The sequence below is a fragment of the Diceros bicornis genome, chromosome 4 (genome assembly GCF_020826845.1).
Source record: "Diceros bicornis minor isolate mBicDic1 chromosome 4, mDicBic1.mat.cur, whole genome shotgun sequence".
Lineage (NCBI taxonomy): Eukaryota > Metazoa > Chordata > Mammalia > Perissodactyla > Rhinocerotidae > Diceros > Diceros bicornis.
In genome coordinates, this window is record NC_080743.1 from 5975661 (window position 1) to 6000965 (window position 25305).

A 25305-nucleotide genomic window follows, 5' to 3' on the forward strand; every position below is an offset into this window, starting at 1 on the left:
CCCCTGACTGAAATGCTTCTAATTAAACCTACTTCCTTTCAAGTACTAACAGTTAAGATTTTAAAAAATCCTTAAACAAACAGATTACAAATGAACTTTTGAAATGCAACTTGTTTCTAAATTGACTTCTGCCTTTATGCCATTTGGGTCAATGAGAAGTTGATGAGAAACAGTAAGATAGCAATATAATAATATACCTAAAATGTTCTATACTTTATAGGACTTGATATCAAAATTATTTAGCTTATTAAGGATAAGTTATTTTAAATTATTTAACAATTCAGAAAAAAGTCAAAGTTATACTTGGAAAAGGCATTATAATAGTAATAAAGTTCCAACATCTACTAACAAAAAGCTATTTCAAATTTTACAAAGAATTTTTAATTGCATGAGTTGCTAATGTAACACAATTTTCCAATGATTATCCAAAATACAGATATACAATTAATTCCACATGCAGCAAGTTAATGGTACATTCGTCTTATTTGATATTCAATTATAGAGCAAGGTATTGATGTTATTTGGCTTCCAATAGCGAATTTCCAGACTCAGTCTATGCCCCTCTTGGTCCCAAACCAGACTTTACTGTAGGAATGCTGATCATCAAGGAATCTAATTGAGATAATAAAAATTCATGAGCTAGTTCTTCTTGTTGATAATTATTTCCTGATTTTGTCCTCTTATTTACTAAAAATTTTGGCTTCTCTTGAACAGACCACTGTTGTTTTGTAACTCCAATTTCTATGCTTTGCTTTCTTATACCATCCATTAGAACATTACTACTTAGATAAGAATTTCTTCTATAATCTTGGAACTTCGTTATTTGCTTCTTGCTACCCAAGTATTGCTGTATAAACAATATTTTGTGAGGTGTTTAATTTTCATTTGGCAAGTTTAACAGATCGTCCAGTGGTGTTACATTATTTACTCTATGGACTTTGAGTTTATTTTTTAAAGGCTTTGAGCAATATTTGACAGGTAAGGCACTAAATTTGCTCACTGGTTTCACTGTAGAAAACACTCTTTCAAATTTGCCAGTTTTAGCGTTCATTTCTTGAATAACCGTTCTATCAAGGAAACCTACAAATCTTTTTGTTAGGCTGGAAAAAGTTTGTGAGAAATCATAGAGTTTATTCCAAGATATGTTTTCTAATGTCTGCTTACTAGTCTTCTTCCTTGATTTATCGTCTGCAACTCTATGGCCCACGTCAAAAGGTGCTGCTTGTATATCTTTCCTCCTTGCTGTAGGCATAGTTCTTTTAGGTTTAGAAGGAGTAACAGATTGATAACTAATTAAAGATTTGAGGAGTTCACGATTTCTTTCTGAAACAAAATTTGCTCTTTTATATGGGTACATGTTTCCATTTTCCATAGGGTGGGGAGGAAGCCTATTTTTTGTCAAAAGTAACATTTGTACATATCCAGTCTCATGGAAAATTATGGGATTTGTGTCATTTTGTTCCTGTGGATTAGAGAAAAGAGTATTTAGTTATCAGTCTATAGAGGCAAGAAGGCTACATGTATTTTAAAACATGAAAATAAAATGGTAAAAGATTCTAAAAATGACTACATAGAAGTTTTTAATGTGAAAAATAATGGTATTCAAACAAACAAAAAAGATATACTCGTATGTGACACACTTCCTTCTCTTCTTAATATTCTATTGAGATGTTAGAGGCAAAATCTGAGCTTTTGGCCTCCTAAAATCCTTTTTGAAATAAAGTGGATATAAAGAAAGAAATATATTTGTTAAATATTTGAGGTGTTGTCATTGGGAAATAGGAGAGTTGGTAGAATGGAACATTGTTCTGGCATTTCTTAGGTTTCCACGTCCAGAAATAAGAAGCATACCAAAAAATGAATTGAGTCAAAGACCATAAGAGACATAACTGATTACAAACCAAAATTCAAAGTCTGGATAGCCTAATAAATAATTCAGAAAATATAAAATTATCATTACAATGATTATATTTATTATTGTACCCCAACACTTAGCACATAAAAGGTGCTCAATATATATTTGTAGCCAAATATAGCCAAAGTAATAGATTGAGTTAAAAATAGACTACTCTTATCACAGTAGTAGAAAATTTGTATGTATGAGTTACTCACTAAACTCTTTCCCATGTTTCCATTATAGGGCAAAAGGATTAATTCCAAAGAAAGCAGTCAAATATGCATATTACCAATTAGTTTGCAAACTTTAAGTCAATGATTGCTACTTTTCCTTTAGAAATATAAGTAATAAAATAAGAAACTAAGATCATCTAATTGTGTATTAGTGTACTTAGTGTGAAAGTTATATTAATGCCTATGATAACGGAAAAGATGACAAAAGATCTAGTTTTGCAGTCTGCTGGTGATGCCAATGTTATCTACTTAGCCAGAGTACTGGAAGTTTGTCACATTTTTGGTCTGTCCAACCCCTTCCGGAATTTTCCAACTTACTAGTCTATGTCCCCTCAGGTGGAGGTATCAGCCTCCCTTGCGGTTAGGGCATAGGCATGTGACCGAAGCTCTGCCAATCAGATACAGGCTCTGCCTGTGAGAGTCTTCAGTTCAGAAAAAGCAAGTGAAAAAGCAGGCATTGTGAAAACTATTCTAGTGAGGATGGTAGAAGATATACCTAGCTTTGAAGGGCAGCAGTGGCAAAGGTCTTAGAAATAGTGCCCCCAGCCCAGAATCAGAGTTGTAAACTGTTATCTGCTACAACAGCATGGGCCCCAGGGGAGCAGTCTGGGGCTGTAATTGTGTAACTCTGACTGGATAGCTTACCAGCCAGATTGTCTCTCCAGCCTTCGTGGAGACTCTGTGAGCTACCAAATGGCCTTTACTAAACATATTTTCTGGTTGAAATAGCTAAAATAGATTGATAGACAAGTGAAATATGATCTAGTCATTTAAAAAATTTTTTTATTTTATATTTCTTTTATAATCAAGAAAATTTGAAAAAGCCTTCTTCATAAAGAAAAACAAAATTTTCAGCTGGTGCAAAGGACTCCCCATTTTTGGGGTGGTGATTCTAAAAAGAAAATTAGGAATTTGTGTTGTTGGGGGCCGGCCTGGTGGAGTAGTGACTAAGTTTGCACGCTCCGCTTTGGTGGCCTGGGGTTCGCAGGTTCGATCCCAGGCACAGACCTACGCACCACTTAGCAAGCCATGCTGTGGCAAGTGTGCCACATATAAAAAAAAAGTAGAGGAAGATGGGCACAGATATTAGCCCAGAGCCACTATTCCTCAGCAAAAAGAGGAGGATTGGCAATAGATGTTAGCTCAGGGCTAATCTTCCTCACCAGAAAAAAAAAAAGAATTTGTGTTGTTGTCACTTGGGAATGTGAAACCAAGAGGTAGGAAGCATTTATCAAAGATTCTGGTCACTAGAGTATAAGACTTCCACAAGTAGTAATAATACACATATTTACTGAAGAGTAGTAGATATTCTCATTACCATGTGAGAAGTTACCGTCTTTGCTGGACTAATGTTGATTATCTTGGCATTTGGCTTTTGCAATTCATCCTCAAAGCACAAGGGGAGCAAGCTTTTCTTTCTTACTAAATAGTGCTCACTTAATTGATAATTTCTGACGGATTTATTTTCTTCTGTACTAGAATCGTTCATCTGCGGATGAGATTTTCTTCTGAAAATGAACACGAGTTCAGCGTAAATATTTATAGGGCTGATTTCAGCTTGTCAGTTCTTGTCTTCCTCCCCCATTCCTCACAGTCACTGCCAATATCTCCCCCAAACCCTCTGCCACAGACTTTCAACCTGGCAAGACCATCCCTTCCTGCCTGGTTTGTGGGGGAAACAGCAAAAGCAGAGAGGGAAGCAAGACTGTAATATGTGTGCCTGTGTGGTTTTTGAGTGGGGAGGAGGTGTATTATGTAGAAAGAGGAGAACACCAAAAGCAGAGAGGAATTTAGCACAGCCTTCATTGAGATTCTGGGAGACAAATGCTTTGCAGGGCATCTTCTTGCCAACGTAGGGTGGCCCCAACTTTGTTAACAGGATGGAATGGTGTGGTTAGGCAGAGAGAGGATATAGTTCTCATTCCAGATCTCCCTTGGCTCACATGTGACATGGATACTGAGTTTAGGCTTGTTAAGGGGCTTGCCATTGCAAAGTGTGAGGTAACCCACAGTAAAAGCTTGGCATGGGTGATGGACACTCTAAGGACAGATGAAAGACATGACAGAGACTCAGAGAGGTCTACCATACTAATGAGAGTTGAGAGTGGACCCTATCTAAGTTCAGAGAGAATAGACCATAAGTTCATGAACCACCAACGTCAGCAGCCACAGAACATCTAGGAATGAGAGCAGCAGTACAGGGCATTGACCAGGATCCTCGGTCAAGTACTTTTTCCTCAATCACGAAGTCCAGTGAGCCCCTCACTCATACACTCAGTTACCATCTTAGAAAGAAATAGAAAGACTGAGTTCAACCTAAAGAGGCTATACAGTATTGCTCCAGACAAGTCTTAAAACACACTGGACTAATATGATTTTTTTCATTACACAGAATTTGAGGGTCTCATGAGAAAGATCACATCCATGTTGTAGTGAAATTAAATTTGTGTCTCTACCACAAAAACACAATTGTGTTTTCTCCCTTCATTTTTCTACGTCTTTCTCTCCATTTGACTGTAAACTTGTAGCAGATAGAACATGTGCTTATGGTCTGAATGTGATGCTGTCTAGCTTCTTGGACCGGCCATTGGATTTAGTACCTAAATGGTGATTTAGTAGCCTAAATGGTAATAAGAAGCCAGAATAAATTCATTCTGGTCTACTAGAAAATAAAAGCAGAACTCTTCCTATTAGAAACATCATTGAACAGAATAAAATATAAAAAATTTAAAAATATATTACCTTTTATTTACATAATCTTCTAAGTGACCAACCAAATCAAATGATTCCCTAGGTGTTTTTTCAGTTTGAGCTGAAATTATAAAAGATTTTCATAAAAGACACACATATATTATGGCATTTAGAAAATCCCTTGCATAAAATATTTTACAATGTAAAATAACATATGGAAAGCACATGGTATGGTGCCTGATCTTAGTAGCTACTTAGTAAAAGCTTCTTAAGTGAACAAGATAGAACTGGAAAAGACTGAGATCAAGAATCTAAAGTTTGGCTAAGACAGATCAAACATAACACTGGTCTTGGAGATTTTTATAGAATAAAGGTATTCCCAAATTTTCATAAATCTCCAATATATAAAGCCATTATTGGCCAGTAGGAAGCCTCAGATGTTTAAACGCTGTTTGCACGGAGGGAGGTTAGTTAGCAGATGTCAAACAGATCTTGCCACCTGGCTTTAAGAAAGTGTCCAAAGTCAAACTCTTCCAAATATGCCTGGAGGCCACTCCAGCATTTCTCTACTTTCTTAATAGTGTTCCCGGACACACATGTCTCTAGTAATGAATTCAGCTTTCTCCTTGTCCTCAAGTAGTTAGTATCCTAGTGCAGAGCTCCCGAACCTTTTCCACATCATGGCAAACATTTTAATTAATATTCTTTGTACGGTACACTGGGATAAACACTTGTGTACACCTGTAGCCAGGCTACAGGTACAGTGTACACAGGGCCAACCCAGCAGTCTTGAAGGCTGAAGGATCAATATTTCAGCACACCTATAACCCCTCCAAGCACAACAGGTGACCACAGTGTACTGGTTGGGAAGCTCTGTTCTAGACGGAGGAAATAGTCAATAAACAAGCAAATCAACCAACATGCAAATATTTAAAATAATTTCAACCACTTGTAAGTATTATGGAAAAATATAAACACGGTACTTCACCTAGGATGGCTATAGTCAGTCTCTCTCAGGAGGGGATATTTGAGTTGAAATCTGAGAAAGAGAAGGAGGCAGCCAGGTGAAGAGCTGGAGGAACAGCCCACTAGGCAGAGGAAACAGCAAGTGTAAAGCCGTCAGCGTGAAACCAGCTTGGAATGCTGAAGGAACTGCTGGAGTGCAGGGAATGACAGGGAGAATGGAGTAAGAAGAGATGAACAGGCAGTAGGGGCCAAGTCATATAGGGCCACATAAGCCACAGTGAAGAGTTAGAACATTATTCTGGTTATAATAGAGAACAATTGGAGAGTTTTAAATGGAATAATAAAGTAGTTTGATTTATTCTTTAGAAAAGTCACTCTGCTTGTTCAGAGATGAACAGTCTGTGGAGGTAGTGTGGATGCCAAGAGTAGTAATGGAGTAATCAATTAAGATTGTTGCTGTGGTCTAGATAAGACATGTTGGTGGATTAGACAAGGATTGTAGCAGAGCAGGTGGTGGGCTTCAGGTTATATTTTGGAGGTAGTTCCAACTGTACTGACTGGTGGATTGGATATGGAATATAAGGGAAAAAAAGAAATCAAAGATGATTTCTAGATTTTTGGCCTCAGCAATTGGGTAGATGCCATTTACAGAAACGGGAAAGGCAAGTGGGAGAAAGACAGGCCCACTGCTTGAAACAGAGGCTGGGTTGAGGTTCCCTGACTTGTGAAAAAGACTGAAAATCCATCCTTCCCACTGCCAACTGGGAACCAGGAACTAAGTCAAACCACACCAAGCCATGATGACTGGATCTGCCATATTCCCAATATTTCCCTGGCAGAGGAGCCCCATTAACAACTCTAAAATATGGTTTGGCCTAAAGGCCATGAGGTCTGAGTGGCAGCAACTGCAAAACTTCTAGAAAGGAAGGAGTAAAGTGAAGTGAATAAGTGTTGAGTGAGGAGAGAACCTTCTAAAATTCTAAACCACATTGAAAAATATAAATCTAAGAAAGACAGTCAACAAGGTCAAGAAATAGAATATAAATTCAGCAATAAAATTAAATAGAAGAGGGGCTGGCCCCATGGCCTAGTGGTTAAGTGTGGCGTGCTCCACTTTGGTGGCTTGGGTTCGGTTCCCAGGCACAGACATACACCACTTGTCAGTGGCCATCCTGTGGCAGCAACCCACATACAAAATAGAGGAAGACTGGCACAGATGTTAGCTCAGCGTGAATCATCCTCAAGAAAAAAAGAGGAAGATTGGCAACAGGTGTTAGCTCAGGGCAAATCTTCCTCAGCAAAAAAAAAAAAAAAAAAAAAAATTAAATAAAAGAATCTAAAAACAGCTTTAAAACTCTTACCATATCTCAATTCTATTGTGTATATTAGCATTCTGTCATAGTTTAATTGACAGTGTCATTGGTAACATCTTAGATTTGATAAGATATGGTATGTTTAGGAACTTCAAAGACATAAATGAAAAACTATTCATATAAAAAAAGCAAGATATTGTGAGATAAAAACAGGTTGAAGTAAAAAAAAAAAAAAAGAACAAGTCAATATAAAAAAACCTGAAAATCTTGGAAATAAATAATATAATTCTAGTTTACACAACCAAAGGGAGAATTAATGAAGTGGAAGAAAACACCAAGGAATTCACGAAGAATGCATAGAGAGATAAATAAAAAATATGAAAGAACAGCTAGAAGACATGAAAGATAGATTGAAAGACTTCAACATTTGTCTAATAGTTCTGGAAGAAGAAAATAGAGGAAATGGTGCAGAATCTATATTTGAAGAGATGATGGCCAATAATTCTAACTAACAGAAGTGTATTTCACAAATTGAGGATGAGAGATAAGAATAAATCTACACCAAGATGAATTGTACTAAAAATGCAGATCATAAAGAATGAAAATTCCTGAAACTAACAGAAAGTAAAGGAATGGCATTAATTGTCATTCCACAAAGAGATGACAATTAGACCCAAAGCAGAATTCTAATCTATAATTGATTCCAGAAGATAATGAAGCTATATCTTTAAAGTGCTGAGGGAAAATAATTTGCAACCTAAAAATCAATATCAACTAAACTGTCATTCAAGAGTGACGCAAAATAAAGATGCTTTCAGATATACAAAGATCAAAAAGAGTTAAGAACCAACAGATTATCATTGAAAGAACTAATTAAGGATATCACTCAGGAAAAATAAAAGCGAACACAGATGGCAGGATACAGGAAACAATGATGAGCACAGAATTTAAAAACTAATCTTAGTTTGTATTTTAAATGAAATATTATTAATATTTTCTGCATTTATACAAGCCATTTTCTCATTACTTTAGATTACTAATTAAATTATTTTCTGTAGATTATTTTATATATAATAGATTATTTTAATTTATTACGTTTTTGTTGTTTTAGACTTTTGTATTGTTAGTCTTTTGTTTTCTTTTTAACTTACTTTACTAATGTACAATTTACATACAATAAATGCACTCATTTTAAATGTACAGTTGGATGAATTTTGACAATATATGTATTCATGTAAGCATCACCATGATACTCACCAAGATGTTGAGTATTTCCATTATCCCAAGATAGTTTTCCCATGCCCCCTTTCAGTCAGTTCATTCAATTTGTTCTGTTCTCTCCTTCAAACACACTGGCTATCTTGGTGTTGGATATCTGTTTTCTTCCCTCAATATACTGTCTTGTCTAATCTAGTCATATTTTTGTGCCTTTACATTGCCTTCTATGTGACTTTCCTAAACCCGCTCTGCAGATCTTTGATTTGGTTTACTCCAATGTTTATTCCACTCTTCACTACTTTTAACATAACTTTAAGTTCTGCATTAGCATTTCCTGTTTCCTTAAAAATGTTTTTAGCTCTGATAGCACCATTTCATCCTTGACAATTACCTTTTATATTTTCAAATCTTATTTCATAGAATCCTTATTTTCTTTAATTTCTTGAGCACATAAAATGATTATTGTCTAAATTTTCTCCTGTTTTATGGGGTACAAATTCTGTCAAAACATGACCATCAGCTATCTTTTAAATTATTTCCTTTTTTTTGCTACAGAATCTTCGATAGGTCTCATGTTTTGCTTTTGTTTTTCTACCTACTCACCTTTGAATCGGGACATTTAAATCTCGGCTTGATATTAGTCCAAAAATAACAGGGGTGAATTTTCTATGGATGCTCTCCTGTTTACCTGGGTACTGTTAAATTCTCCCCTTAGAAATTAACCTGTAAATGCAGATATTGTTACCTTACCTGCCTGAGCAGGCTGGTGAGGGAGCTGGAGCCCTGAACAATCATGGGGAAATGTGTTTCTGTGCACTGTATGTTTGTGAGACCTCTTCATGATTCTAACGTGGTAGTGGATGCTCTGTCCATTTATGTGTGAGGTGCCGCTTGGGTTCCAGTTTTCTCCCTCTCTCTTGGGGTAAGCAATTCAGTTTGGGAAGGTATTTAGTCAAAGAAAGGGCTTATGGCTCTTTGGGCTGTTTGATGGGTCATATGTTTTTTTCTTTACACACTTATCTTTGTGGCTGTTATTCATACTTGCAAAGATGGTTCCTAGGAAATTGCACCTTGTCTCTTCTGTTGTCAACCTTCCTTGTAAGACCTTGCTCCTCTGAGTTAGGAGGTTTCCCCTGAGTCCATCTGAAGCAATACTAGGGAGCCAGGGAAAGAAATGACTAGGTATGGTCATTAGGTTTCTCTCAAAACACTGCTAACACACACTTGGAATGCTGTTGACTTGCAATCCAAGGGGGAGGATTTCCCATCTCTCTGTGACCCATCGTTGATAACTCCTTCTCTTTAAGTGTGTGTGTGTGGTGGGGGGTGATGGTTAACAAGAATATTTTCAGAATATCTTCTACTGGCTCTTTCAATATTATTCCTTTCTTCCAGGAAATGGAATTATACATCAACTTCTAGAATCATCTTTCAAACTACTTCATATTGTAATATGCAGCAGATTTTGTTGAGTTTGGGATAAATGTCCTAGTTTCAATTTAATGAATTTTTCTTCCTTTTGTTATTCATTTTGGCCAAGATAAACTTGTTTCTATGTTGTCACCTTTTCTAGAAGTCTAAATTTGGGACTTTGATAAAAGAACAATAATGCCTCTTCTGTAGAGAGAATCAAGAAATTTTATAAAAGGAAATTTGCTTCGCCAAAAGAGTAGAACAGCCTGCCACTGCTATCAGGGAACACTTCAGAGAAGATACAATATCTGAGTGGAATCTTAAAAGACAGTGTGGTAAACAGAGGGTTGCCTACTTAACAGTCCTTTTATCCCTTTTTTTGCTATCTTATTCATTTTCCTCCAAGCAACCATGTCCTTCAAGGGAAGCTGGGCTCCTTCCTAACTCAAGGGAGTGAATCTTGAATGATCTAAGCTTGTGCGTTTCAAAACGTGAGTCACAACACATCAATTTAGACGCTAAATCAATTTTAATCCTGACCAGCATTTTAAAAAATGAAATACTAGAATAGAATAGAATAGAATAGAATACAATAGAATAGAATGGAGTGCATAATATGGATCCTCAGTAACAACTGTACAAAACACTACAATACTGCAATCAAATTCAACTAACAGAGGGAAAGACAAATAATTAGGGTTTCATGAATCTGAATCTTCTACTCCATACATATATATTAGATCAAGATATAAAAAGTATTCCTTACTGTGGGTCACGTTAAAAGTTGGAAAAACTAATCTAAGTCAATAATGATTTACTGGTTTAGATATGGGCGCATGAAGCTATTCTAGCCAAGGAGACAGATGGGAGTTCTGCTGGAGGGCTTTGGGGAACATTGTCCTCATTCTTACAAAGGGACCAAAGAGCTTTTCTCGTTTACAGTGGATGTTATTAACCCAAGTTATCTTGAATAGTAGACACGATATTGTACAGCAAGGCTAGGAGAACAAGCTACTTGCTAAGACAGTTAAGGAAAGTTGAGAAAACATGGAGGAACTGGATTTTGATGGCATCATTAAACCCCTAAATTAACCAACCCTGGAACTGCCTTACTAATGGACTTGTTATTTGAGATTATAAATATCTTTATTGTTTAAGACACATGTAGTCAGATTTTCTCTTAATTGCAGCTAAAAGTGCCCCAACTATCAACGATGAATAGGAATCTACGAGGCAGAGAAGTTTGTTCTGAGCATAGAGAACAGAATGGATCAAATCACACAGTACTTGGAACAGACTGTTCATTGTGACTAGAATCAGTACAGAAAAAGAGACAGAAAAAATAGAAGGTTGGAAAGATGTTATATACCATACTAAGGAATCTGAACTTTACCATTTTTGTGATGAGTCTTCAGATGTTATTAAGTAGTGAAATAATATGGTAATATAATCAGATAGCGATATTCCTTGGTTAAAGATTTTCTTAATGCTTATATCTTAAAGTTAGATGTGGTTAATTTTCAGTTATTTCAATATAAACAGACAATATGTATACCTGTAGATAAAGTAGAGTCTTTTTCCTTCTTATAAACATTAGATTGAATGCTGGGTACAGGAGAAAAGACTGTAGAACCCAATGTTCTTCCACATGTTTTTCTATGCTGTGAATATAGATCATGCAAGGGCTTAGCATTTTCCACCTAAACATCAGGAAAAATGGAAAACTATCTTAGAAATTATTTCTTTCCATGTGTATATTGATAAAAAATTTATACTGAATTATTCACATTTGGAATGTGTAGTATGATAACTAACAGCTGTCTAGTTCTTTAAATACTTTCAAATATAATGTTTATTTAATTCTCGAAAAACCCCTATGAGATGGGTGTTATTACCACCTTATGGATGAGGAAACAAATCAACAGAAATTTAAAAATTTGCCTATGCTCACACTGCTTACCAACTTTTATTTCCTTTGTCTTTAAAACTTAGACTTTATATTCATATAAGAGTTATTTCTCCATGCAAGGAAAGTCTAAACTTCAAATACTGAGGAAAAAAGCCCCCTCAGTTTAAACAGAAACTTGACTGTCTCATACATAGAGGAGGTACAGCAGAATAGTTCTGAGTAAAGGGAGAGAAACTTGAAAAAAATGATCGAGCTTCTCCTAGGTTAGGGTCTCACATTGGCTCCGTATATTTTTGCTTAAATACAAATATCTAAATATCCAAAAAATATATATGCAGATGTAAGTATAAACTGCATAACTTATGATTCTCCATGAACAAACCAAACAAATATTTGTTTAGCACCTGCAATGTTTTTTACACTAGGCATAGAATATATTTAGTTCTGATTAATCTGAGATAAAAGTAAAGCATATGACAAAAATCTAGGCCATAAAGAGCTCACATTCTTATTGGATAGATATGATTAGCATACATGAAACATTAGTAAATAATGTAATGGAGTAATATCACTAAGAACCAAGCTAATCTATAAATCAAGAGGAGCTTAGAAGAGAGGGATATCAACGAGGGCTGGAAGAGACAGGAAAGATTCCATCAATGCGGAAGAACTTAATGCTAGGATTTGGAGATGAGGGCGTTTCAGGAAAGGCCAACAACATAAACCTAGAGTATTCAGGAGATAGTCAAAAAAACAGCATATTTAGAGCAGGGGAGCATTTATCATTTATTGAGTATAAAAGACCATCTTAAATAGCTAAGAAGAAGAATCGTGAGCAGCATAGACTATGGATGTCTTGAAAGTCAAACAGAGAAACTTTAACATAAAGAAGAATTACCAAAATTGACTTGAGAAGTAGTAGAAAATTTGAGCATACTGGTAATTCTTGGAAGAAATGTAAAGAAGTTTCAAATAACTACCTTTAAAAGAATAACCAGGCCCAAATAGACATATGGATAAGTTCTTTCAAACTTTTATGCAACAAATAATTCTCATACAATATAATACCAATTAAATTAAAAAGTAAACAACAACTTTTCAGTACTTTTTATAAGCTAGCATAGTCTTGACAGCAAAGTCTGAAAAGATATGATAAAAATCAGCAACTTTAAAGATACATATCATGATAAACAAAAGGAACACTGATACCAGAGGAAACAGATAATTCAAGAAACAGAAAATAACATAAGAAAATAAACTCTAATATCCTCAGAAAAATTTGAGAACAAATGTAACAGGATTCCATAGAAAGAGAAAAACAACAACCAAGAAGAAGAAAGAAATATTGGAAATTTAAAATATGATTACTGAATAAAAATGCAGTAAAAAGACCAGGAGAAAAAGTTAAGGAAATTTCCCATCACAAAGAGCAAAATTTCAAAAAGACAAAAATAGAGAAAACCAATATAGAGAACCAATCTAAGAAGTCTGATATCTGGCCATTAGAGGACAGAGAAAACAGTGGAAAGGAAATTAGAAAATAAATAACAGAACGACATTTTTAGACCTAAAGAAAGATATCTGGCTTTAGGGTAGAGTCCATTGAGCACTGAACAGAATAAATTGAACCACACTTAGGCATATCCTCAAGATATTTTAAAACAACATTGATAAAGAGAAGATCCTAAAAGTTTCCAGATAAAAAAGTAAGGTCATTTACAAAAGACTGAGAACTTCTCATTAGCAACATTCAATGGCATAGGACAGTGGAACAATCTTTTCAAAGTTTAGAGAAAATATGATTTTGAACCTATAATTCTACTCATCCAAATTATCAATCAAGTGTATGGGAAAAATAAATACATTCCCAGACATCCACGTACCATTTCTAGGGAAGTTTCTTGAAGACATATTCTAGGAAAATAAAGATGAAATCCAAGAAGAAATAAGAAGACATAGGATACTAGAATCTGGGTACTAAACCAGGCGTGGAATGACACAGTGACAATTGCAGAGCAAGCTTAAAAGCAATGGATCAAATTTACAACAAGAAGTCTCTGGGCTCCATGAACAATTTCTCCAAGAAGACTGGAATGGATTACACTCCATAGAGAGAAAGAGTAAGGAAGCTTGACCATATTCACATACAGTAAGAAAGTTGTATGTTTCTTTTTGGGAGGCTGCATATCTTAGAGACAAAGAGCGTGAATCAGACTGCTGGGTTCTTCCTGGTTCTGTCACTTATAATTTGATCTCAGCCAAGTTGCTTATCTTCTTTGTACCTGTTTTTTCTGACCTATAAAATAGGAGTAATAATAGTACTTACTTCACTGGGTTGTTGAGGATGTAAATTATATATATGTATATATATATATTTGAACAGTGCTTGGCACGTATAATTACTATATGGATGTTTGCTCTTATTCTCCACAAGAAAAAAGAAAGGCAACTAGAAACTCCAGAAAAAAAACACAAAAGTTTATAAGACAGTCAAGGTCTAAATGTGAGGGAAACTAAAATATGGCATTATTTTTGAGTAACTGAGGGAGAATAAGAAGAGAGAGCCTGTTGTTTTTACATTATACCCATTAAGAAGAAACGTAATCCTCACATATTATTTGTTCTACAATGAATGATTATTTACAATGTCATAATAACGCAAATGTTGTTTATAGCATTTGGAGCTTTAGAATTAACCTATAGACAAAACATAACGGCTTAATCAGAGTTTCAAAGCTGAATATAATCATTGACCTCAAAAATGTAAAAGTAAAGATATACTTGACCTAGGGAAGAAGGTGTAGAGGAGAGTTGGAGGAAAGGATAAGACTGCTAAGATCTTCATCTTATATAAAGGGGAATCAGGAGTTAGTGATGAAAGTTGATAGAAAAGAAAAACATATGTAGATATATTATTTCAAGATACAAAAGTTAACAATAGGAGCAAAAAGTAACTTTCAAAGATTCAGAAGAAGGAAGAGGGGGATAGGTGAGATGTAGAGCAGTGTAAATAAGCTAATTCAAATCTTTTTTATTAATAATTCAGTAGATAATGTTTAAAGTGGATAAATTAAAAAAAAAACAGCAGCAGAAGCTCATTGTTTAGAATTACGGAGTTAATTATAAGACGAACTGAAACTCAAAAAGGTTAGACATGGTTGCCTCTGAAAAGAGGAAATTAGAACAGGAAATATGGGATGGAAGGACTTCCTGTTCTTATTAGCTTTTGTGTATTATTTGATTTCTAAAGTCATAGGCATATTTTAATTTGTTTTTAAAAATTTAAATGTTATATGTTTTATGTAAAATGCTAGTAAATTTATTATGATGAGTAAACTTATTGTGATGTTACAATATATATTTCTTGGGAGATTTATTAAACATGAACCTAAATAAACCATGTGGATGAGGATAAACTAATAACCTGGACTGTGGATCCTGTCAATATTTTTTAAAATTATAAAAGGCAGGAATATGCAACAAAAATCATAACATCTTATTAATTATGGTCCAAAGTATGTATTTCTTCACTTTTTATTCTCCATATTAGCAATAATCAGGGTTAATAATAAATTAATTAATAACTAAAAGACTCTCTTAAAATAACTTTCCCGGCCAACCGGGTGGCAGAAGTGGTTAGGTGTGCGTGCTCCGCTGCGGCGGCCTGGGGTTCGCTGGTTCGGATCCCAGGCGTGCACCGAAGCACTGCTTGGCAAACCATGCTGTGGCGGCGTCCCATATAAAGTGGAGGAAGATGGGCATGGATGTTAGCCCAGGGCCAGTCTTCCTCAGCAAAAAAAAGAGGAGGATTGGCAGGTGTTAGCACAGGGCTGATCTCCTCACACACACAAAACAAAAAACTTTCCTTTCCCGATTCTCTGGATTAATTTCTCCCTCCAGACTCCCAGATAAAATCAACTGAATGATATCCCAGGCATGCTCAATACTCAAGCCCATTCAGCTACTTTTCAGTATGCCCATGGACCTCTGCTCAAGTGGTTATCAAAAGTCAATAGTCTTAATCCCAAACCTGTTTTGGTGGTTATTGTAATTATATAATTTAAATAACTATAGCATGCTCAAAAACTGGTCTTGGCTACACATCAAAAGATTAACAAATGGACGTATATTTTCATATTTTTAATTAAAATAAAGTATTTAAGTTATGCATATATAATTTTTTATGATGCCCTGTCTTAACTGACTTTATGATAACTGCTAGTACTTATCATATTCAACAAATAATTTTTACTATATAGACTGTCCAACAAATAATATATTATTTTTTCTATTATTCCCATATATAAAGTTTTACATAACATTAGACATGAAATTACTTTAAAATTTTATGCTTTCTGAATCCTAAAATCCATTTGAATTTGGGATTTGTAGAAGCATATATAAAATTATTAGAGCTAATTTGAGTTTCTACTAAGTAATTATAAGCATACAAATTAAACTTACCTTAGCTGTATCCTTAAGATAATGAAAAGATGTAATAAATCTTGATTTTAGATTTTCTTCTACTGGCTCTAAAGAAACAAATCCAAACATAAATGATATTTCCGTACTATTAGGCTACTTCTAATTGAACTCAATAAACCGTTTTCTCATTTCGTAGTGAACTTTTTAGAAATATTGTTTGATGATCTTATTTGCTTTTTTTACATACGCATTTCCTTTTACATTTTTAGAGATAAATATAGAATAACTCTAAATCTAGAATAATTTGCTTTAAAAGTGAATTTCAGGGCTGGCCTGGTGGCATGGTGGTTAAGTTCACATGCTCCCCTTTAGCGGCCCAGGGTTCACAGGTTGAGATCCCTGGCGTGGACCCATGCACTGCTTGTCAAGCCATGATGTGGCGGCATCCCATATAAAGTAGAGGAGGATGGGCACAAATGTTAGCCCAGGGCCAATCTTCCTCAGCAAAAAAGAGGAGGATTGGCCACAGATGTTAGCTCAAGGCTAATCCTCTTCACACACACACACAAAAGTGAATTTCTACCTTAATAAAAAAACTTTTTTTAAATGAATGTCTATTAATAGGTATAAATTTTGATTATTTACTATTATACAATAAAGGTGTATCTTCTCGGGAAAAATGGATTTCTAAATAAAATAGAATCGGGCCGGCCCCGTGGCTTGGCGGTTGGGTGAGTGCGCTCCGCTGCTGGCGGCCCGGGTTCGGATCCGGGTGTGCACTGGCGCACCGCTTCTCCGGCCATGCTGAGGCCGCATCCCACATACAGCAACTGGAAGAATGTGCAACTATGACGTACAACTATCTACTGGGGGGCTTTGGGGAAAAAAATAAATAAATAAATAAAATAGAATCATATTTGATAATCAAAGAAATTTTTTCATTTATTCCTTTGAAAAGAGAAATATTCTCCTAACCTGAATCCTTGCATCTCCAATTTTAAGCTTTATTAATCTGGATTATCATTTAATGGATTTTCTTAAGGTAAGTATAGGGTAGGGTCAAGCATACAGACTTTGGATTTAGATAGCTTGAGACCAAAACCTACTTTTTCCGTGTGACTTATGCAGCCTTAGGAAAGTTATTTAACCTCTCTGTGGCTAAATTTCCTCATCTGTTAAGTGAAAATAATAGTACTTATCTGATAGGGATGCTGTAAGGATTAAATGAGATTATAGATTTAACGAACTTAATAAGGTGTCTTGTGTTCATTCAATCAACCGTTATTATTGATAACCTACTATATGCTAGGCTCTGGTATTAGACTCTGGAATTGTGATTCCTGCCCAATAATGCATATGTTTTTGTGGGTAATGCAGAAAATAAATAAAGAAACAAAGGAGTGAATAATTATAAATTGAGATACATGCTGTGACAGAAATAAATAGATTTTGGTGAGGGAGAACAATAGAAGGAGGTATAATTTAGATAGAGTAGTTGCTGTAAACTGGATGTTTCTGTCCCACCCCCATCCCCAAAATTCATATCCTAATCCTCAATGTGATGGTATTTGGAGGTGGGGCCTTTGGGAGGTAATTAGGTTTAGATGAGGTCCTGGGGGTGGAGCCCCCATGATGACATTAATGGGGCAAAGAACTTGGCTGAATTGTGTTCTAGTCTTTTGTGGAAGTAGAACTTTCTAGAGATGAAATTGGATATTTAACTGAGATTTCTAAGCAGTATTGAAGGAGCAGCTTGGTTCCTTCTGACAGCCAGTAGTAAAATGTGAGAAGAAAGAAATGAATTGGAGCCAGAATTGTTAAGCAAAAAGGAACCAGAACTTAAGATTTGAAAAATTCTCAGACTGTCCATATTACAGAATGTGAGAAAGCATGTTCAAATGAGAACGCTAAGAGTGTGGTGGATTGGCCATGTGATAAGAAGATTGGTACAGATGTGAACCAGGGATCTAATCAGACACCCCAGCAGAGACTGGGGTTCAAACTGCCAGTTTGAACAGAAGAGGATGGAGATGGAGAAAATGAAGGAAGGCTGTTGGACTTCTTGGAACTTACAGAGTGGGATCATAGACCTATTTGCTGCAAACGTGCTATTTTTCAAGACAAGGGAAGAATGACTGTGAAGGCAATTCAGAGATCATCAGGGCTGCCTCAGTTTCAGAAGTGGAAGGCATTACCTCAGTTTCAACAGGCCAAACATCCTCCACCCAAAGCCTTATGGATGGGGCAGCCTGGAGCCTTGGGGGCACGACCTCTACCAGTCAGAGCCCTGGGGATAGGATCCCTGCCTAGCAGAGTCCTGAAGGGGAAAGTGAGACCCCCACCTGGAAGAACTGTGGGGGCATGACCACTGCCCAAGTGGATAGGAAGGCAGAGTGTCAAGGCAAAGAGGATTATTCTCAAGCATTAAGATCTCATGAAGTTTGCCTTACTAGGTTTTAGACTTGCTTGCAACCCATCACTCCTTCCTTCTTTCCTATTTTTCCCTTTTGGAATGGGAATGTCTATCCTGTGCCTGTCTCCTTTTTGTATTTTGGAGGCACATAATTGGTTTGGTTTCACAGGTTCACAGCTGGAGAGGAATTTTGCCTCAGGATAAACCATACCTTGAGTCTCACCCATATCTGATTTAGATGAAATTTAGATGAGACTTTGGACTTTAGTAACAATATAAAACTCAGTATGGCAGTAAAATAATAATTAAAGTGTTCTAAGATCCTTTTACTGTCCGGAAGGAGGGTAATATTAAATTTTGAAAGGATGCATATTGTAATTTCTAGGGTAATCTTTTAAAGAAACAAAGTACATAACATCCAAATTTGTAAAGGGGAAAAGTGAAATTTTAAAAACTTGGTCCTAAAGAAGACATGAGAAGACAGCAAAAGAAGCATAAAATCAACAGGACAAATAGAAAGAACAAAATAAAATGGCAAGTTTAAATCCAAAGATACCAGTAATTACAGTAAATATAAATGGACTAAATGCTCCATTTCAAAGACAAAGATTATCAGAGTAGATTTAAAAATCTAACAATGTGATGATTATAAGATATAAATCTAGATCATAACGTTACAGAAAGGTGGTAATAAAATGGTGGAAACAGATACACTATGCAAGTGTTAACTAAAATAAAGTGAGGATAACTATAGTAACATTGGCTACAAGACAATTACTTCATAACGAAAAAATGGTTCAATTTACTAGAAATATAGAATAATTCTAAATTTTTATGTAATTAATAACATGGCCTAAACTATATTAAAAATCCATAAAGCAACATTTGACAACACTACAAAGAAAAATAAATGTCCAAATTTTTTCAGGAATTGACAGAACAAGCAAGCAGAAAAATCGGTGAGGATAGAGAAGAGTTGAAAAACATAATGAACAAATTTGACTTAAAAGAAATATATAGAACACTGCATCCAACAACTGCATTAATATACATTATTTTCAAGTACATACAGGGCATTTGCAACAATTGACCATATACCGGGTGATAATGCAAGTGTTAACTAATCACATAGGACTGAAATCATATGGAGTGTATCCCCAAACCACAATGTAATTGAGCTAAAAAGCAATAACCAAAAGATAATTAGAAAAGCCTCATATACTTTGAATTAAGTCATATACTTCTAAATAGCCAGTGAGTCAAAGAAGAAATCATAATGGAAAATAAAAAAGAGCCATGATACTCATGAAGAACAAGGTTGTATGACTTACTCTATCAGATATTAAGGGTTATTTTAAGCTACAGAAATTAATGTTGTGTGGTATTGATGGAGAAATAGACAAAGAATATAATGAAACAGAATAAGAACCCCAGAACAACGAGCCCAGGGTATTACTATCATGCTGAGATAGCTGGATAGACACATGAAAAAAATTAGGTTGGACCATTATCTCACTCAAAATTTAATTCCAGGTAGATTTTAAACCTAAATGTAAAAAGAAGAACTAAAATCTTCTGCAAAATAAATAGGAGAAGATCTTCATGACCACATAGTAGGGAAAGATTTCTTAGATATGGTACAAAAAGTACTAATCAAATGGGTGAAAGATTTGGTTTATTTGACTTTATTAAAGTGAAAGAATTTCTGTTCATCAAAAAGACACCATAAAGAGAGTGAAAAGAAAATCCACAGAAAAGGAGAAGATATAACGCATAAAACCAACAAAGAACTAATAACCAGAATATATAAAGAAATCAAATGAGAAAAGGACAAAAATCTAATTTTAAAATGAGCTAAAACTTGGATGACCTCCCAAAGTGTAAATTCAATTGGTCAACAGTGTTATGAAAAAGTTCTCAAACTCACTAGTAATTACAGAAATGCAAAATTAAACCATAACAATATACTTTTACATATTCAGTAGATTGCTAAAATTAAAAATTGGCAATTCCAAGTGTTAGCAAGAAAGCAGAACTCTCACAAATCTGATGGGAGTGTAAATTGGTACAAACACTTTGGAAAGTTTGCCATTATCTATTCTAGTTAAAGATAAGTATACTTTTAGTAATATAGATCCTGGATATACACTCTCAAGAAACTTTTACACATATGCAGCAGGATGCATAAACAAGAAAGCTGACTCTGGCATTGTCATGGCTGAAAAATTGAAAACCCAAAATTTCCACAATAGAATGGATAAATTGTGATATATTCATGCAATGAAATACCTTACAGCAATGAAAATGAAAGAACTACACCTCCACATATTATGAGTGAACGTTACAAGCAATGCTAAGACAAAAGCAAAATACAAATGAACACACACAGGACGACTACACTTATATAAAGTTAAAAAATGGGCAAACTAAATTATATTCTTTAGAGATGCATACAACAGATGGTAAAAATTTAAGGAAAAGTAAGGAAGTGATTACCACAGAAGTCAGGATAGTAGTAACCTCTAGGGACAAGGGAGGGGAGAAGTGATTTGGAAAAAGTCAAGGAGTTGTTGGCAATGTTTTACTTCTTGACCTGCATTCTGGTTATACAGGTATGTATTTTTTATAATTGGTTATTATACTGTACATTTTTATGCTATATTCACTTTTTGTTGTGTATGTTATTTTATAATTTAAAATGGTTTAACAAGAAGGAAATTGACTAGAAAGAGGGCAAGAATGAAACGAGAAATGCTTGTTGGCAAGCTCCCGTAGCTGTATAGACAACAGATGATGATTATTTGGATTAAAATGGTGGCAGCAGAAATGGTGAAAATAGATTAATTTAAGATGAGTTAGAAGGGAAAGGACTTGCTGATAGACTGGACTTCTGGAATGAGAGAAAGAGAAGATCAAGGATGGCTTCTAGGTTTCAGGCTTGAGCCACTTGGCAAAGTAGCCCAATGTACCGAGGTAGGGATATTGTGGATGGGGGAGTGGAAAGAAAGTTTGAGACAGATGGTTGGGACAGGGAATCATAAGTCCAGTTCTGGACATTCAGTTTAAGATGTCTGTGAGAAGTTTAAGTGGAGCTATCAAATAGGCAGCTTAGTATAGTCTTCTGATGTTCAGAGGATATTCTGGATTGAGATATAAATGAAGGATTTAACAGCATCTCTATGGTATTTTATTTTATTTTATTATTTTTTTGTGTGAGGAAGATCAGCCCTGTGCTAACATCTACCAATCCTCCTCTTTTTGCTGAGGAAGACTGGCCCTGGGCTAACATCCGTGCCCATCTTCCTCCACTTATACGGGATGCCGCCACAGCATGGCTTGCCAAGCGGTGCGTCGGTGTGCGCCAGGGATCTGAACCTGCAAACCCTGGGCTGCAACAGCGGATCGCGTGCACTTAACCGCTTGTGCCACTGGGCTGGCCCCGCTATGGTATTTTAAACCATAGTTTGGATAAGATTACCCAAAGAAAGAGTGTAGAAATAGAGGCAGGCTCAGGATTGAGCTCTGAGCAAATACAGTATTTTAAGGGTGGAGAAGAGAAATTAAGAAGAGAGACTGAGAAGGAGGGAGATATCAGGAAAACAGGAGATATGCGTCCCAAAATCCCAAAGAGGAGAGTTTTAAGAAAGGAGGATTGATCAACCAGTTTTGAGAGGTGGAAGAAAATGGAAACAAAAGTATCTTTTGGATTTAGCAACATGGAGATCACTGGCGCTCTTGATCAGTGTAACTTCGGCAGAATGATGGAGAGACAGAAATCAGATTGGAGTAGCTTGAAGTTTAACCAAAAGTTGAGAAAACAGAGACAGTGTATGTAAACAAATCTTTTGAGAAGTTAGATTACAAAGAATAACAGAGAGAAGAGGCGATATGGGGCAATGTGGAATCAAGGAGCCTCAGTTAAGCAGGTTGATGAGAATGATGTAATTGAACAGTTTTTTGATAATGCCAGAAAAAGAAACACAAAGGCAACACAAAACACTCAAATTCTCTGAGGATCTATAATGCTGGTTCCCAGCTAACAGATTCCTAAAGTTTCTAATCTTGTAAAGTAAGTTTCTACTAAGCAAGATGTCTATACTTGATTGATTTTTTTAAACAATAACAAGGAAACTCTTAGGGTTGAGCTGAAAGGAAACTCAGATATTTTCTTTCCAGAAAAATAAACATAAAAATACGTTCTTAATTTGTGAATTGTATAAATTGTCCATTCTGATATTTAACATCTCTTCCTCTTAGGAAATTCTTCTTTCTAGTTCACTGAAATCTTTGACACCACAGTTATAACACATCTACTTCATTCAAATGCTTTCAACAGAGACATCAAGTTATCAAAAACTTTTAAGATACACATTAATGAATAATAAAGTATATAATAAAAGAACTTATTAATAAACCAAAGGAGAAGTAAATGTGTTACATAAAGCATTACCTATTGACTCGCTTTCTTGATTTTTTATATTTGTTGGTAAAAAATGTGGTCTTACATTTAACTTTTCAAAATCACTCTTTCTAGGTTCAGGCTCATTTTTGAAGGAGACACACCTGCAAGAAATAAAATTAACCTAAATAAAAATAATTAGAAAATTTACAAAACTAATCTAAAAAATAAATTTGGAGAAATGTGGTGAAGTCCCAGTTACATAGATTTAGATGTTGTATTAATAGTATTACAGTAAAAAGTGTAAATGATTGGGACTGATTAAGCAGGAGCTGAAAATATTAGTGATAATCACTTGAAGTAGAGAGATACAGGAAACTGCTATTGTCATAGGATTGAGGGCACTCCAGGAAACCATCGTTCACAAGCTGGTTAACCCTTTTAGAAAAATATGCTGGAAAATCATTAAATGAGATATTGGGGATGTTGCCAGACCTGAGTCAAAGTGGTGGGATGGGCAGTTAGGGTCAGTTCAGATACGAGAATAGTATACCAGATAGGATCACAGCATTTATTTATTGTAAACAGGAATTTTTCTCCACTAAATGCTTTAACTGACTATTGGTGGTATGTAAGAAAGTTAATGGTATTATATAATTCATGATATTTTTGAGCTCTAAATGCTGGAGTAACCCATGACTCAGTCCTCAGTCCTCAGACACTCAACCCTTCGTTGATATCACCCAGTCCCACATCTTTAAATATTATCTATAGCCTGATGTCCCCAGAGTTATAGTCTAGACCACTAACTCTTCCCTGAGCTCCACATTGATATATCCAACTGCTACCTGTCTTCTGGGGTTAGATGTATTATAGGCATCTCAAACCTATATTCGAAACCAAATTCTTGCTTCCACCTCCTTCCCCATCTGTTCCTCACCCAGGCTTCCCCACCTCCATTCAACCAGAGGCTTAGACCAAGAACTCTGCAGTTGTCTTTGATTTCTCTTCTTCCTACCGCCCGTTCCCAATCTGTCGGCAAATCTCAATGGATCTTAGAAAGAGACTCTAAATCCAATCACCTCTTTCCTCATTACTTCCACGCTAGTCCAGGACCCCTTCATCTCTCGTTTGAGCTACCTGTATACATCTCTAGCCTCCTTCTGTCTGTCCTCTCTGCTATCACTCCTGTCCCCAACAGTCTATTCTCAACGCAACCATGGTGGCACCTGTAAAATACAATACGCTCATCATTTCCCTCCAATTGTTTCCTATCAGACTCAAATAAAATTCAAAATTCTCACTGCAACACAGAAGCTTGCCCCCAGCTCTCACGTTTCTGAGCAGAGGAACTTACATCGAATACCCCCCCAGGCCTCTCCCTGCACCCCCTTCACCCCTCACCTCCACGTGGCAGCAGAGTGAGTCTTCTGGCTGTTTGGTTTGAGGAAAGAAATGTAGGCCCCACTTAGGGACCTTGGCACGTGCTCTTCCCTCTTCCTGTGATATTCCCCCCCCCGGTATTGACAGGCATACTCCCTCACACTCCTCCCTCTTCAGAGAGGTCTTCTCTGCCCCCACCTCCCATCCTACAATAGTACTCCCTGTCAGTCTTAATTCCCTTAATTTACTATATTTTTCTTCATAGCATTCATCACTGGTGGATTTGTGTTATATATTCATTTGTTTATTTGGTTTATTATCTACCTCCCCACCTTATCCTACAATGTAAACTGAGGGCAGAGTCTTTGTTTTGCTCACTCTTGTATTCCCAGTACCTGGAACAGTGACTGGCACATAGTACATGTGTGATAAATATTTGTTGACTGTATGAATTGTTTTGGTAAATTTTTATTGAACTATCTTATAATCTTATAATTTCTAATGAATTTTCAGTTTATTCTCTTTGGGTTTCTCGGTAAACAATCATTTAATCTTCATAATTTATATGTTTTTTTCAAAACATGTAAATTTTTATCTTATGTTCTTATTTAATATCATTGGCAAGCACTTCTAGAAGAGTGTAGTGTACTAGCGAGAATGGGCATCCTACTGTTTCTAATTTAAATGGGAATGTGTCAAAGGTTCCACTCTAAGGACGATGTTGGCTACATAGTCTTGTTAAGGAGATAATTTTTTAACCTTGTCTTACTGAGGTATTTTTTCAAATACATTTGCAAAATATATAGAGCTATTCAGATACGATTTCCTTATGGTGAACCAAAGAGCAGGGGCTTTGGAGTCAGACCTGACTTTGATTCTTGACTCTATGTGAACTTCTGCAGAATGTTGAATTTCTCTGAATCTCAGTCCCTCATATGCCAAATGAGGGTAATATCTATCTCATGGGGAATTCTGTAAAATAAAGTTTAGAAATTGCTTAGCAAAATATCTGGGACATAGTAAGAGGTCAATGAGTGGTACTTTC

The 25305-nt window shown here is 35.7% G+C and overlaps 1 protein-coding gene across 2 annotated transcripts in view; it reads right to left on the minus strand.

The window, feature by feature from the left end:
* Positions 1-210: 210 nt before the first annotated feature.
* The window catches only part of C4H1orf141 (chromosome 4 C1orf141 homolog), a 46289-nt gene continuing 21194 nt past the window's right edge, over positions 211-25305 (minus strand). Inside the window, exons 4-9 of one of the 2 annotated variants that reach the window (XM_058538259.1) lie at positions 22929-23041; positions 16105-16172; positions 11287-11431; positions 4873-4942; positions 3449-3638; positions 211-1462 (exon numbers count right to left, since the gene is read on the minus strand). In XM_058538259.1, coding sequence (XP_058394242.1) covers positions 875-1462; positions 3449-3638; positions 4873-4942; positions 11287-11431; positions 16105-16172; positions 22929-23041 — 1174 coding nt within the window. In that variant the 3' untranslated portion in view covers positions 211-874. The remainder of the gene's footprint in view (positions 1463-3448; positions 3639-4872; positions 4943-11286; positions 11432-16104; positions 16173-22928; positions 23042-25305) is intronic. The other variant, XM_058538260.1, reaches the window with a different exon arrangement.